Genomic DNA, 16193 nt, shown 5'->3' with positions numbered 1-16193 from the left:
ATATTATTGAAAGGCAACCCGCAATATTCCCGGAATGTCAATCAGACCATATTCATAACTGTACACGAATGTATTAGACAAACAGGCAGGTTCCACTAATGAGCCTCTATATTTTATTCATTATATTTATTTGACACTGTCATGAAACAATTGCTGCCTGATCAACTGTTTGTCGTAATCTCTCTCGCATATTTTGTCCTTGATTCGACTTATTGACCATGCCTCGATCTTTGTGTAATTTAGTGACATTTTCGTCGATCACAAGATGTATTAACTCTGGGCATGTGTCTTCTGTACATTTAATTTAATATTATTGTGACGTGACCCACTCTTCCCAAATATCTGGCGCTCCAAGTCTTCTTCATCCTCTTCTTTTTCCCTTATGCTTATTTCTGTTCTCTCGTGCCCCGTGTCTTTTTTCTACTTTTTTGTCCCCACCGTCTGTATTTCCACTTCCTCCCTTTTCTGATTGTTTGCGTATCAGTTTTGTTTTGTTTTTATCGTTGTCTGAAATGAGTAAATGTATTCATCATGTTAACCTTTGTTATGTACATACCAGGATTACTTAAAATAAGCAGTATATGCCTGAGTTAGTTATCCTAAAACTCAGCTCAGCCCCATCCTACCTGTCTGACCTGTTCACACTCTATACACCCATTATTGTTTATCGTCTCTTCTTGAACAGTTAATGGTAAGATGCATGGTTAATTGGTTATTATTGTGTATCGTCTCTTGAACAGTTAATGGTAAGATGCATGGTTAATTGGTTAATATTGTTTATCGTCTCTTGAACAGTTAATGGTAAGATGCATGGTTAGTTTGTTATTATTGTTTATCATCCATTGAACAGTTAAATGGTAAGATGCATGGTTAATTGGTTATTATTGTGTATCGTCTCTTGAACAGTTAATGGTAAGATGCATGGTTAATTGGTTATTATTGTTTATCGTCTCTTGAACAGTTAATGGTAAGATGCATGGTTAATTGGTTATTATTGTGTATCGTCTCTTGAACAGTTAATGGTATTTGTTTGTTTGTTTGTTTGATTGCTTAACGCCCAGCCGACCACGAAGGGCCATATCAGGGCGGTGCTGCTTTGACATATAACGTGCGCCACACACAAGACAGAAGTCGCAGCACAGGCTTCATGTCTCACCCAGTCACATTATTCTGACACCGGACCAACCAGTCCTAGCACTAACCCCATAATGCCAGACGCCAGGCGGACTGAAGATTCTCCAAATAGTTCAACACTATATCGACATTTCAGGTAACACTGTACTTGGGAAAAGCAGGCCGAAGCTCGAACACACCCTTGATGAATCTTCTCACTAGTTTATGTTCACCCAAACTTTCACATCCTTCAATACTCAAATAGCATGATAATGCAGATCTGGCTATGCAGATTCCACTATAACTCAATCCAGACTGAAAAAGTTCTGCTAAGAAGTTAACAGCTTCACTCACAGACGCATGAACGGAATCAATGCCCTTGTTGCGAGCATACACTTTCCACTTTTGTATGTAGTATGCATACTGTCTAGATGTGCCAGATCTCCACGAAGCACAGATGAGTTTTGAAGCTTGCTGCGAAAACCCTGACTGTCCGAGTCTTTTCCTGATACCTTGCACAAAATCAGCTGCAGTGTTCTTGCCAGCCGATGCTGACACTCCTTTCCTGGTAAGCCGATTAGATCTGTCCTTGCCGACATCAATACTGGTATTTCTGTGAGCATGTTGGCAATCCTGGCGTACCAAGGTTGGCTTGGCCAGAAAGGTACCACCACTACTCCTTCTGCCTGATCTCTCTGAATTTTCTGCAGCACCCTGGAGATAAGGCAAAAGGGAGGGAAAGCATAAAACTTTATGTTGCCCCAAAACAAGTGAAATGCATTCACAGCATAAGCTCCTGGGTCTGGCCTGTATGCCACATATATAGGCAACTGATAATTCAGTCTAGAAGCAAACAGATCTACCTCAGGTTCAAATTTGACTCTACTAAGAGCTTCAGACAACAGATCTGATCTAAGCTTCCATTCAGTGTCAGTATTAGTTTTCCTAGATTCTGAATCCGCAATAACATTGTCCTTCCCTGGCACATACTCCGCAGAGAGCCAAATGTCTCTAGCTATGCAAAAACTCCAAATGTCTTTTGTCACTTTATTACAACTAACAGAATGACTGGTGCCCATATTGTTAATGCATGCAACTGCAGTAGTGTTATCCATTTTTATCCTGACATGAATGGCACACTGATTTGCAAGATATGACTGCAAAGCAAACAGACCTGCCTTGAGTTCTAAAACGTTAATATGTTCTTGAGATTCCAGGGCATTCCAATGACCCCCTGACCGACCTAGATCACATGAACAGCCCCAACCACTCAAAGAAGCATCAGAAAAGATGACAAAATCTGGTTCCCCATGTGAAACATCTATCACATTGTAGGATGCACTGACATTCTCTGTCCACCATATCATTTCTTCTCGTGCTTCAACAGAAATCTGCACCGTAGCATCATAATCTCCATGATTTTCTCTGAGGCCTCGAGTCTTGTCATTCTCCAATGCCCTGTACCACAGTGGACCATACACATACATAACCCCTTGAAAACTAGCAACCAAAGTGCCTATCAGTTTTGCCAGCTTCCTGATGGAGTCTTCTTTCTTCGAAAGCATGTCAGAGATCAAATCTAGAATCTTTTGCTTTCTCTCTGGAGTAAGCGTTACAGTCATCTTTTGAGAGTCTATCACAAATCCTAGATATCTGACCGACTGGGTGGGCTTGAATACTGATTTTTCTGGATGAACCACAAAACCTAGTTTTCGAAAAATCTCCAAAGATGCTTTGACATTTTGTACGCATTCCAGTTCTGAATCTCCAAACAGTAGCGTGTCATCTATGAAAATGGTTGAAATAAACCCCATCTGATGCAGATAAGTCATAACAGGCTTTAGTATCTTAGTGAATAATCTGGGGCAACATGCTAGTCCATTTGGAAAAACAGTGAACTTGAACAGTCTGGTGTTCCACCAAAATTTCAAAAAGTTTTGAGACTCTTCATTGATGCGCACTGAGTAATAAGCATCTTTTAAGTCCAATGAAGCAAACCAACAACTAGGTGTCACAAGAGAGAGAGCTTCTCTAAGATTCTCCATTTTGAAATGGTGGTATTCAACGCTTTTATTCAACTGTTTCAAATTTAGAATCATTCTGATCCTACCATCTTTTTGGGGGCGTGCAAAGATAAAGGATACATATTCCTGGTCAGAATGAGTGCATTCAGTAATGACGCCTTTCTGTAACAGTTCTTCAATTTCAGCTGCCAGAGCTTCTGTTTCTTTCTCTGAAAACCGTGCTTCATGAGCTGGCTTTTCCTGATGTGGTTTATCATTAAACTCAATGTCCACACCTTTAACCATATCCAAAATTATATTATCACTAGTGACTGAACCCCAGTCCTTGACATGTTCACTAATCTGTCCTGCCCTGAAATCCTTCACATCTTCACAAAGCGACCATTTAATGCTGTCTAACTGTAGGTAGAAGTCTCTCACCTCATCTTGATCACCATCTTTGTTTACATTCTCCCTCGTGATGCTCCCGACCTCTGACCTCGGTATGACGTTTTCATTGCGTGGTAGGGATTCCCTCCCCGCTGATTGGCTGGCCGGGATCCTCGTCCTAAAAAAGGCCTGCTTGACTGTGAACCACGCCTGTACGGATGGAAACGACTGGCACTTTCACGTGAAGTGTTCCTGATTTTAAAAGTTTCCTTGGCTGATCGTATCGCTTTCTCAACATCGTCACCAAAAAGTTTGTCTGTAATGGGTATGGTATCGTTTCCACAGATAGATGCAAAGTCTTTTGGCAAAGCACTCTGCAGTTGGAATCTCCTACGAATCGAAAGTTCTTGCTGAGCGGCTCCCAACAAGGCTATGACGTTTCCGCTCGCGGCGAGCATTTGGTTTGCGTTTTCAGCGAACTGTCTGTTAGTCTCGGCGCACACCGTGCACGCATTGCTGGCGTGATGTTGGCTAGCAGTCGCTGGCTTTCTCTCTGTCATCTGTACAACTGCCGAATGTAATGTGTCCGCCGCTGTAACCAACGCGTCAGCTGCTTTCCCCACAAGCTTCTGAACATTAAAGAGTCTCATGTCGACCTTTTTTGCCATCTTATCGATGTTCCCCTTCTCAATGACTTCCTCATTCAAACGGGGGGGTCTTGTTTCCAAGCAGTTTCCTGGTGTTAAAACCGCACTCATCTTCTCTTTAAGTTTAGGTTCCGGCATTCGCACAGTAAACCTACTTTTGGTAATATTTGCCAACTTCTCATTCACAGGCATACCCAGTGGCTCAACCACTTCCAGATCCGCTTCCATCTGGGAAAACACATCACTATCCTGACTGTCCAGCACTACGCAAAAGCCACTCTCACTCTCATCTTCAACATATTGCGTATTGCTAGGTTCACTAGCCTTCTCTCTTTGAATCTGAGTGCTGTTACTGTTAGATTCACCAACAGTCTGAGTGCCGGATTCACCGGCGAGAGAAGTTTGCTGGTTACGACTTGTCACACCACTTCCCGTGGTACAGTCATCGGCCTCGACCGCCGTGTCAGATAATTCTTCATTTGTGTCATCACACATTTGCGCTTTAGCAGCCAGTTCGTTGTAGTTTTCCTCTAAAGAAACTACTTTGTTCATCATTTGGCTCATCATGCTTTGCATGGATTTTAGAATGTCTGTCTGTGTCAACGAGTCCTCTAACTTTGCAGTACTCGTACTGGCGGTAGCGTCACCTTCTGTCGCCATTGTCTCCACACGGCTCGCACGAACAATTAAAATCCGAAGAAAAAGTGCACCTCACCTGACCATCGATGTCCGAATTGCACACACTGAATTTCAATCTCAAAGAGAAATCACACACACATAATATAATCCGTCTAAAAGAAAAACAGATCTCTTATTTTACACAAATTCTACAAACAGTAAATTCCCTGAAGTTGCGATCCAAGCGCGCGAAACCAAAAGTGAGTTCTGCGCATGCGGGCCGTTCTATTCCTTGACGTAAACGCTACTGCATGTCGAGGTTAAATTGGTTATTATTGTGTATCGTCTCTTGAACAGTTAATGGTAAGATGCATGGTTAATTGGTTATTATTGTTTATCGTCTCTTGAACAGTTAATGGTAAGATGCATGGTTAATTGGTTATTATTGTGTATCGTCTCTTCTTGAACAGTTAATGGTAAGATGCATGGTTAATTGGTTATTATTGTGTATCGTCTCTTGAACAGTTAATGGTAAGATGCATGGTTAGTTGGTTATTATTGTGTATCGTCTCTTCTTGAACAGTTAATGGAAAGATGCATGGTTAGTTGGTTATTATTGTGTATCGTCTCTTGAACAGTTAATGGTAAGATGCATGGTTAATTGGTTATTATTGTTTATCGTCTCTTGAACAGTTAATGGTAAGATGCATGGTTAATTGGTTATTATTGTTTATCGTCTCTTGAACAGTTAATGGTAAGATGCATGGTTAGTTGGTTATTATTGTGTATCGTCTCTTCTTGAACAGTTAATGGTAAGATGCATGGTTAGTTGGTTATTATTGTGTATCGTCTCTTCTTGAACAGTTAATGGTAAGATGCATGGTTAGCTGGTTATTATTGTTTTTCGTCCCTTGAACAGTTAATGGTAAGATGCATGGTTAATTGGTTGTTATTGTTTATCGTCCATTGAACAGTTAATGGTAAGATGCATGGTTAGTTGGTTATTATTGTGTATCGTCTCTTCTTGAACAGTTAATGGTAATATGCATGGTTAGTTGGTTATTATTGTTTTTCGTCCCTTGAACAGTTAATGGTAAGATGCATGGTTAATTGGTTATTATTGTTTATCGTCCATTGAACAGTTAATGGTAAGATGCATGGTTAATTGGTTATTATTGTGTATCGTCTCTTGAACAGTTAATGGTAAGATGCATGGTTAATTGGTTATTATTGTTTATCGTCTCTTGAACAGTTAATGGTAAGGTGCATGGTTAATTGGTTATTATTGTGTATCGTCTCTTCTTGAACAGTTAATGGTAAGATGCCTGGTTAATTGGTTATTATTGTGTATCGTCTCTGGAACAGTTAATGGTAAGATGCATGGTTAATTGGTTATTATTGTGTATCGTCCCTTGAACAGTTAATGGTAAGATGCATGGTTAATTGGTTATTATTGTTTATCGTCCCTTGAACAGTTAATGGTAAGATGCATGGTTAGTTGGTTATTATTGTGTATCGTCTCTTGAACAGTTAATGGTAAGATGCATGGTTAATTGGTTATTATTGTGTATCGTCCCTTGAACAGTTAATGGTAAGATGCATGGTTAATTGGTTATTATTGTTTATCGTCTCTTGAACAGTTAATGGTAAGATGCATGGTTAATTGGTTATTATTGTGTATCGTCTCTTGAACAGTTAATGGTAAGATGCATGGTTAATTGGTTATTATTGTTTATCGTCTCTTGAACAGTTAATGGTAAGATGCATGGTTAGTTGGTTATTATTGTGTATCGTCTCTTCTTGAACAGTTAATGGTAAGATGCATGGTTAATTGGTTATTATTGTTTATCGTCTCTTGAACAGTTTATGGTAAGATGCATGGTTAATTGGTTATTATTGTGTATCGTCTCTTGAACAGTTAATGGTAAGATGCATGGTTAATTGGTTATTATTGTGTATCGTCTCTTTTTGAACAGTTAATGGTAAGATGCATGGTTAATTGGTTATTATTGTGTGTGACGAATGGAATTCGTGTATCGACTCCCTCTCTCATATTAATCGAGACTTCACTAGTTGCGTACACAAAACGAGGTTAAGTGACCGAGACTACGTCATGACGACACTGTATACATATGACGTCAACGCTCGCGCCATTAGTCCAAAACTAGTGCATCGTACAAGGCAAGAATTTGTTTATCTTCATGGAAAGAAATTTAAACGAAGAGAGCAAAAGAAAACAGCGTGCATTGGTATTAATTCGTGAATATGAACTGTACATATATTCAGTTGAGGTTGCTAGGATGCAATGCTCTGACCGTTTCATTGACTCCAAGATGGCAGCAATCAACGAAGCCACGTAGATTGCACTAGCATATGTTTCACCTTCCGTGGACGGATTTCCACATTTTTGCGATCTCCAAAGGTCCACTAACCGCAGGTAAAACACGCTAGTACATTTTAACATTATTGATTCACAGGAAAACACAGGTATTGTTCATTTTTCCATGTGTTTGTGTCAGTCTGTGAACTCTTGTTTCTGTGTTTGTTTTAGAGAAACAAATTGAATGATATCAATGGAAATCATACTTGATAATAACAGATATTGCACGTGTGTGTTGCAGAAGGTGCAAGTGTACAGGGGTGTACAATGCTTGTGTAAATGATGTCGTGTGAACACTGTGGGAAGGGCAACGTCAGCGGTAACCACGGAAGGAACCACCAACGTCCCCAAGTGTCACCCAGATCGAGTTTATTGTGATGAGTAGACTACTTTATATATTGTGAACATTAACACACCTTCATGTCTTCATTTGTGTAAACCGAAATACATTTTCAACGAGAGAAAGAAGTACGTTCCGCTCTTCGATGCTAAACGTCCGCGCAACAACAAGAAGAAGAAAGACAATGTTGTTACGTGTGTGTGTGAAATCACACCAGCGAAATCATAATCTATAAAACTTTCATTTGAAGATTCTAAGAGAAAGAGATTGATGTCTGCAAGAATGATCATGTGCATGTTTTTGAAAGTACAGAATTATTAAATTTCTTATTACTTCTTTGCACTTGTCTCTGTTAAACACTGATCAGCCCTAGAACGAGAAGCAGACGTCACATTGTGTATCGTCTCTTTTTGAACAGTTAATGGTAAGATGCATGGTTAATTGGTTATTATTAGTTATCGTTAGATTTGACTGTGATATCAACATTGATCAGTCTGAATGTCTCGAAAGGCTGAATCATATCAGATCTCGGCTTACGCCTCGATCTGATATGATTTCAGCTTTCTCGACATTCAGACTGATAAATGTTGATATCACAGTCAAATCTAACGATAACGATTTTATCGCATTCGATTTCGGAACAGTAGAATCATAAACCTACCTAAGAAGTCAGACAAACGCAAGGGAGGCTACTGCCTTGTATTTAATGTTGGAAATGTTGGGTTGTCTTTTCCTGATTTCGTAACTTTGCTGCTCTTCCTTTTTTTTTTTAATAACTGGTTCTTTTTCTCAGACAAAATAAGGCATTTATAATGAAAAAAGAACAAAAATATACGGTCGAAACAGATCACCAACAAAGGCTAACAAGTTCAGTGGAGTTGCCAGTTCGAAGGAATAGCGATCCGTGGTCCCAGACTGGGACCCAGTTACTTCCTCAGTGGTACTCTGTTTGACTGTTCGATTTGGCAATTCTGAACGATGGCAGATACTGAAGTGCGCCAGGCAGTATCAGCGAAGTCCTCTGGCTCATTTTCTGTGCCCAAGAAAGCTTCCAGGTATTTGTCGGTATCGGCGGATTGCATAATAATGTTGTCAAAGCTGTCTCGCTTACGACAAATCCAAAATGGCGTCCTCCGACGGCGCTGTGACTGTGAAAGCAGCTGAAAGTTGTTCAGTTTATGTAGTTGAATGGCTACGACTAAGAAAGGTGGACAATGGTTCATGCAGGTGCGAACTGTTTAAATCGGCTGCTCATTTCCTGCCTTTTTGTGAGTGATGTGCGCTGAAACACTGCAAGAGATCTCACAGTTTTCTAAGTACTGCCACTACTGGTACTTTCAAGGTCAGCTTTGTTTATGGCTGTTCCAACTACCTCAATCGGTAAGATTGTAACATTCTTTTCTACTACTTCTCTGTTAAAGCTGGGTGGGAACAGTTTCATTTTATTCATTGCACAGCTTAATCTTTCTGATTCAATTACTTTTCTTTTATAAATTTGTGATTTAAAAAAAAAGGAGACATTTGTTTCATTCAGGTGAGATTTTATTCTTCAAAATTAAAATTGATAAACTACTTCCTGCGCGATATCAAATTCGCTGGGAACTTCCTGCGCGATGTCAATTGATATACAGTTCCTAGTTGACCAATGACAACAGCATGTTTTGTCATGTGATCAGTAAAAATGCGATAATATTGTTTATCGTCCCTTGAACAGTTAATGGTAAGATGCATGGTTAATTGGTTATTATTGTGTATCGTCTCTTCTTGAACAGTTAATGGTAAGATGCATGGTTAGTTGGTTATTAATGTTTATCGTCCCTTGAACAGTTAATGGTAAGATGCATGGTTAATTGGTTATTATTGTGTATCGTCTCTTCTTGAACAGTTAATGGTAAGATGCATGGTTAGTTGGTTATTAATGTTTATCGTCCCTTGAACAGTTAATGGTAAGATGCATGGTTAATTGGTTATTATTGTGTATCGTCTCTTCTTGAACAGTTAATGGTAAGATGCATGGTTACTTGGTTATTATTGTGTATCGTCTCTTGAACAGTTAATGGTAAGATGCATGGTTAATTGGTTATTATTGTGTATCGTCTCTTCTTGAACAGTTAATGGTAAGATGCATGGTTAGTTGGTTATTATTGTGTATCGTCTCTTGAACAGTTAATGGTAAGATGCATGGTTAGTTGGTTATTATTGTGTATCGTCTCTTGAACAGTTAATGGTAAGATGCATGGTTAATTGGTTATTATTGTGTATCGTCTCTTGAACAGTTAATGGTAAGATGCATGGTTAATTGGTTATTATTGTGTATCGTCTCTTGAACAGTTAATGGTAAGATGCATGGTTAGTTGGTTATTATTGTGTATCGTCTCTTGAACAGTTAATGGTAAGATGCATGGTTAATTGGTTATTATTGTGTATCGTCTCTTCTTGAAAAGCTGCTTTTTCACATTTTGTACGTGCTGAAAGTGGTCCCCATGACGGTTTGGGATCCCCGTCAACAAGACCTCGCGTGTGACCCAGATAACGGCAAACACGGTTCTGACAAGATAAGACCGCTAAAACAACACGTGCAGAACATGGTAGTATCATGCTTTTCTTTTTGTTTCAAGTCCACAAAGGTTTAATTAACCCATCCTTTGTTTGCGTTTCTTTTGCCTCTGAGTTTACAATTAATTTTTTTATAAAACGATCCAAAAGTACGTTCATCTTTTTTTTGATCATGTTCTGATTCCAAAAACATATAAATATGTTATATTCAGATTATAAACAAGCTCTGAAAATTAATATTATAAAAATTAATATCAAAATAAAATTTCCGAAATCGATTTAAAAGCAAATTCATCTAATTTCTTGTCGGTTTCTGATTCCAAAAACATATAGATATGATATGTTTGGATTAAATACACGCTCAGAAAGTTAAAACGAAGAGAGGTACAGAAAAGCGTGCTATGCATCACAGCGCGACCATTACCGCATTATTCTGGCTTGTCGATTTCACTGCCTTTGCCACGAGCGGTGGACTGACAAAACTACGAGTATGCGGTCTTGGTGAAAACATGCAGTGAGTTCAGTTTCATTCTGTGAGTTCCACAGCTTGACTAAATGTAGCAATTTCGCCGGGGACACCCCGAAGCGTCCCGGTACCAAAGCGTCCCGGTACCGAAGCGTCCCGGTACCGAAGCGTCCCGGTACCGAAGCGTCCCGGTACCAAAGCGTCCCGGTACCGAAGCGTCCCACTATAACGCGTCACAGGACTTAGACTTTTTTTTTTTTAAACCTTGAATGACCTTGATTTGACCTTGACTTGACTAACCATATTTATTTTTTTTAAATTTAATTTTGACCTTGATTTGACCTTGACTTCACTGATTTTTTTAATTTTGCACAGACCTTGATTTGCTTTCGGTAAAAAAAAAATCACTTTTTGTCCAACTTTTCCCCAACTTTACTTCAGATCTGTACTCACAACACACCAATTTGGAAATACTGTACCCGTGTGGACAAGTTCGGGGGAAAAGTCCGTAGGCTTCCGTTCACAAGAGGGATATGTCTGTTATCACACACGCTTTCTGGCTTCAGTAAGCGTGAGCGTCGGAAAAAGTCTTTTCAGTTCTGCCTCCGACTTTTAAATTGTATCATTTGGGTTAATTTGGGTTTGTTTGGGTTCATTTGGGTAATAAAGAACGCTCGCGCTGGACCCGAGTACTCTTCAGACTGGCTCGCTCCCCCAGTATGAAAGTTTTTGTCTTGTGCACGTTTAAGACCAAGTGATTGCTCTGTGTGAATTACAGGCATTCCCTTTGCTGTATAATACATTGGCATGCGAGCCGAGGATGTGCGTGGTGACTGGTACCGGGACGCTTCGGCACCGGGACGCTTCGGTACCGGGACGCTTCGTGCCCTACTGCGCGGGAGCGTCCCGAAGCGTCCCGGTACCAAAGCGTCCCGGTACCCCTGTGACGCGTTATAGTGGGACGCTTCGGTACCGGGACGCTTCGGCACCGGGACGCTTCGGTACCGGGACGCTTCGGTACCGGGACGCTTCGTGATGTACCCATTTCGCCTTACGCGCGACTTGTTTTTCTTATGAGCGTGACGATAATATTTGTATGTATGGTTTCCCTTGGTGTGCGATTTTGTTTCCTCTACACTAACAAGATAAGGACACAGTCAGTATGAATGCAGCCATACATGGTGTATGCTATTGTGTAAAACTTTCAGAACATGTTGTATGTGTGAGCTTGGGAACGACAGTTACGGTGCACTTTTGTGCATCCGTGTGAACTCGTGGTACCTCTGTGCTATCGAGAATTCAAACCTGTACTATCGGGGATCCATTAAGGTTTCCGAGACTGTGTTTCGTTTCTATTGACTTGGTCTCGCGGAAGAGCCGATTCTAAAATTTGCATAGGTAAAACGATCGCTTTTTTGGTACAAGCCTCTGGAGTAAATTTTGTGATTAATGTTTTTGTGAACAAGAAACAATTGACAGGTGGCTTTATTCCATCTCGCTTTTTCCCTCCGCCGCGATGTAAATTTGAATAGTTGAAGGTGACGTTAGACACTAACTAAAGAAAGTGGGGGTGCCCGACACCCCTCGAGTCGAATATGTGTTAATCTTGTGACGCCGGCGCGCAGGATGTGGTCGCTAAAACTGTCTTTTTGCTTGGAACTTTGGAGTGAAGACAACCTATATTTTGTGTGGTGTGTTTTCTGGACGCCTTGTGTGACATGTCTGTCACAGGCTGAAATCCTTTGGGATGTGAGGAATTCTTTTGTTGGTAGGTTAATACAATTTTCTTTCTGTAAATGGGTAAGCAGTGAGAAGAATAGTATGCTGCTTGGGGAAAGGATTTATTTGAATGTTCAAGTAGATTGTTTTGTGAGTTGGAATGTTTGGGAAGACTTTTGTTTGTTGAATGCTTTAGAAAACCGTTGTTTGAGAGAACGGTATTGTAGGCATGTTATTTGGTGGGAATGATGTGTTTTGTTGTTCAACGAGTTAGTTTGTGGTAGTTGAAATTGTTGATTTGTTTACGTATGCTTACGGCGTGCATTCTGTGCTTTGCAGGATGTCGGAGTGTGCGACGGGGTTCTTTCTAGAGGGTTCTTTTTCTTTCTAGAGGGGTGTAGTTAGATTCAGTTAGTTCTTTTTTAGCTGGGTTCAGTAGACGGTTTTTTTTGCTGGTTTCAGTAGACTAGGTTTTACGGGTTTTCGTAGATGGGTTTCTAGCTAGGTTTTCGTAGACTAGATTTTGTTAGAGGGGAGCAGTTAGTTTTAGTGGAGGGATTTTGGTCAGGTTTTGTTAGAGTTTTTGTAGATTTGTTTTTTTTTTAAGAATTGTTTTTTAGGTTGTTTTTCTTTAGATTTCGTTTGTTTTAGATTAGAGTCTCATTGTGGTTTTTTTGGATTAAAGTTGAGAGTGAGGATTTAGAGTAGAGTGTAGTTTGGGGGAAGGATTTAGTGTGTTTTTAAAGGGTAGCTTTAGAGGGAGAATTTAGAATGTAGTTTTAGAGTGAAGAGTTGAGAGCGTTGTTTTTTTGGAGTTGTTTAGTCCTATAGTAATACATTGAAAGTTTTGTATTTGAAAGTAAACCCCCGTTATCCCACACATTCCCCATTTCATCGTATGGAATAAAAGAACCTGTTAATATAACTTGTGTCGTTTGCTTGAGTGTTTGAGCTCGGTAAGAAAGAGTAAAGTAAATTGGCACTCGGTTACATATATGCTATTGTGTAAAACTTTCAGAACATGTTGTATGCTATTGTGTATTAATATCAGAACAGTATTTGAAGGACAGGTCTTTGCGAAACTAGGGGTGAGTTTGTGGCACAAATCAAGGTAACACACCTGGTCGTGGTGACCGTTCCACTCCCGTGTCAGTTGCTGGCGACACGGCTCCTGGGCGATGAACAGCTTGCTCCTGGTCAGCATGGCCAGCTGTAGCACGGACACCCCGCCCCACCAGAGACACTCCTTGTTGAGCAGGTCACGTGTCTTCTTCTCGTCCACCTCGTTCGCTGCTTTGAGTGTGGCCACAGCCAGGTCCTCAAAGCGTCTGCAACATCCTAAAGCATGTAAACTGTGACCTAGTACCTCACTTTAACACCTGCATTTGTAGTACAACAATATTCAGCTGCCCCCCCCCCACACACACACCCCTTCCCATAACATAAACTCGCTATTCGTCCGTGCTGTGGTAGAGAGTGTTCTCACCTTCTCCATGACTGTGTGGTACAGCAGTGCTACCCAAAAAGAAAAGACGGACCTGCAGAAAGTCGTGAAAACAGCAGCTAGGGTGATAGGATGTGATCTGCCCTCATTAGATTCCCAGTTCTCAGCTCGTGTCGTGAAGAAATCTCAGAACATCATACATGACCCCACGCACCCTGCATTCTGTCTGTTTCAACCCTTACCATCAGGTAGGCGGTTTCGAGCAATTAAAACCAGGACATGTCGATTCGGACAGAGTTTCCACTGAGCACACACCTGGCATAATCTTTCAGCTCCTTCTTGACGTCAACATTTGTCTGTGTCTTCCTTATTCCCTGGTACACGGCACGTGCAAACAGTGCAGCCGCCATCTTGTCCTGCACACAGACAGAACATTTTGCTGACACACCTTGTGATGTCCTGATCAGAAGGCAGCATCTCACGCAACATTAAAAGTATGGTTAATGTCCTGATCAGAGGGCAGCATCTCACGCAACATTAACAGTATGGTTAATGTCCTGATCAGAGGGCAGCATCTCACACAACATTAAAAGTATGGTTAATGTCCTGATCAGAGGGCAGCATCTCACACAACATTAAAAGTATGGTTAATGTCCTGATCAGAGGGCAGCATCTCACGCAACATTAAAAGTATGGTTAATGTCCTGATCAGAGGGCAGCATCTCACGCAACATTAAAAGTATGGTTAATGTCCTGATCAGAGGGCAGCATCTCACACAACATTAAAAGTATGGTTAATGTCCTGATCAGAGGGCAGCATCTCACGCAACATTAAAAGTATGGTTAATGTCCTGGTCAGAGGGCAGCATCTCACACAACATTAAAAGTATGGTTAATGTCCTGATCAGAGGGCAGCATCTCACGCAACATTAAAAGTATGGTTAATGTCCTGGTCAGAGGGCAGCATCTCACACAACATTAAAAGTATGGATAATGTCCTGATCAAAAGACAGCATAATTATCAAGTTGTTTTTGAAAGTATGGGTAATGTCCAGTTCGAAAGACTGTAAATCGCTTCAAACAAATGAACAAACAAACAAGCTCACTTTTTTCTATTTCGCTAAATGTTTGGAGATGAGACTGCTTTCAATATATAATCCAACACAAACAGAAATATCCCAGGACGAATTTTCTTTAGGCAGATCAAAGAGATGATATTTGTTTATAGTCATAGAACTTATTAAACCTTCTGAACTACAAACAATGATTTTGGGGGGGGGGGGGGGGGGTGGGGGTTGCATGTACGCGTGACGCACACAAATGTTTTTGACAGTTATAAGACTTTGACAAAGTAATTGTTTTACATGTCTTACGCCTGTGTGGAAGACACATCTGTGGCATTGTTCTTACATTTGCTTCATATGGGGAACAATTTCAAAAACCCTGAAAGTATCTTCATTAGATTTATATTTCGATGACACCTGACCAAGTTTACAATGCGCAAATCGCATTCCCCTTCCCCTTCCGCGATTTGAATTCATATGGCTGACGTACATCACAGTGTTTCCATAGCGACACGGTGACATCCATGTTTCCTGACAGGAGTGCCCACAGGAACAGTTCCTGTATCGGGTGTAGACACGTCTGCAAGAAGCTTGCTGTGGCCTGCATGGAGTGTCTTTTGGCATTCTTCTGATCGCCTGTCACATATCACACAGCAACAACTAGAAAAGGCTATGCAAGCATGTCAAGCAAACTGTAATGTCAACATGCCCGCTTGTGACAACCCCAACCGTTTCACTCGACTTGGACGTTCCCATCAATAGTAGTTTGCCTTTTCTAACATTGCTAGGATTTACCTTGAACACGGCTAGGATTTACTTTGAACATTGCTAGGATTTTAATTTGAACATTGCTAGGATTTACTGTGAACATTGTTAGAATTTACTGTGATCATTGCTAGGATTTACTTTCAACATTGTGTGAAGGAAATCACGAATAACACTAACAGGCAAAGTTTGATAGTGATATCCTCCACGCTTTTAGAGCGCTAACCAGAGATAATAGAGTGACGTAGTGAAGTGTGGTGCACGTACTGTGAATTCAGCTCACTGGCCGAGAGAGTTGAGGTTGTGAATCGCAACGAAGATATCGTTACACTTAACCACTGTCCAGCGACAGGGAGGGGTTGTCACAGTAATCGACCGGAAGAAAGGAAGCCCGAGTAGAGCACTTAACAGGTAAATGGAATAAGCATTTGAATACCGTTAATGTTTATCTCATAAGTTGAATCGACTAACACTGTAACTTTAAACATAGCAGACAGATATCTAAGACAAGATGTCCGCTATGTATGTTGTGCAGTGCGTCGTGTAACCGGTCGGACAGGAAGGTAGCGACCAGATGACAGTACTAAGGATCTGAGCAGCCGCCGGAATATCACGCCTATAGACCCGCATAGCTGAGATTCGACGGGATTTCTAGAAGCTAGTGCACGGTTATTTTTGTCCGTATAGT

General features: G+C 40.8%; 2 protein-coding genes across 2 annotated transcripts in view; both read right to left on the bottom strand.

Annotated features, from left to right (window-relative positions):
* LOC138950076 (transient receptor potential cation channel subfamily M member 5-like) overlaps nucleotides 1-16193 on the bottom strand; it is a 173067-nt gene that overhangs the window by 48074 nt on the left and 108800 nt on the right. Inside the window, exons 10-12 of the mRNA XM_070321854.1 lie at nucleotides 15231-15376; nucleotides 13992-14092; nucleotides 13353-13560 (exon numbers count right to left, since the gene is read on the bottom strand). Of these exons, the coding sequence (XP_070177955.1) occupies nucleotides 13353-13560; nucleotides 13992-14092; nucleotides 15231-15376 (455 nt within the window). The remainder of the gene's footprint in view (nucleotides 1-13352; nucleotides 13561-13991; nucleotides 14093-15230; nucleotides 15377-16193) is intronic.
* On the bottom strand, nucleotides 1011-4783 carry LOC138951261 (uncharacterized). Its single transcript, XM_070322902.1, has 2 exons — nucleotides 3558-4783; nucleotides 1011-1827 (listed from the first exon to the last, which is right to left on the bottom strand). Exon 1 carries the CDS (start codon nucleotides 4727-4729, stop codon nucleotides 3581-3583), a length of 1149 nt encoding a protein of 382 aa, XP_070179003.1. The 5' UTR covers nucleotides 4730-4783; the 3' UTR covers nucleotides 1011-1827; nucleotides 3558-3580.

This window comes from Littorina saxatilis, linkage group LG16 (genome assembly GCF_037325665.1).
Source record: "Littorina saxatilis isolate snail1 linkage group LG16, US_GU_Lsax_2.0, whole genome shotgun sequence".
Taxonomy (NCBI): Eukaryota; Metazoa; Mollusca; class Gastropoda; order Littorinimorpha; family Littorinidae; genus Littorina; species Littorina saxatilis.
Note: the sequence above shows the minus strand (reverse complement) of the source record. Positions and strands in the feature narration are given on the sequence as shown.

What these genes read in the sequence shown, in the direction of transcription:
- LOC138951261 (XM_070322902.1), bottom strand. Translation starts at nt 4,729, where the DNA reads ATGCAAAGCATGATGAGCCAAATGATGAACAAAGTAGTTTCTTTAGAG.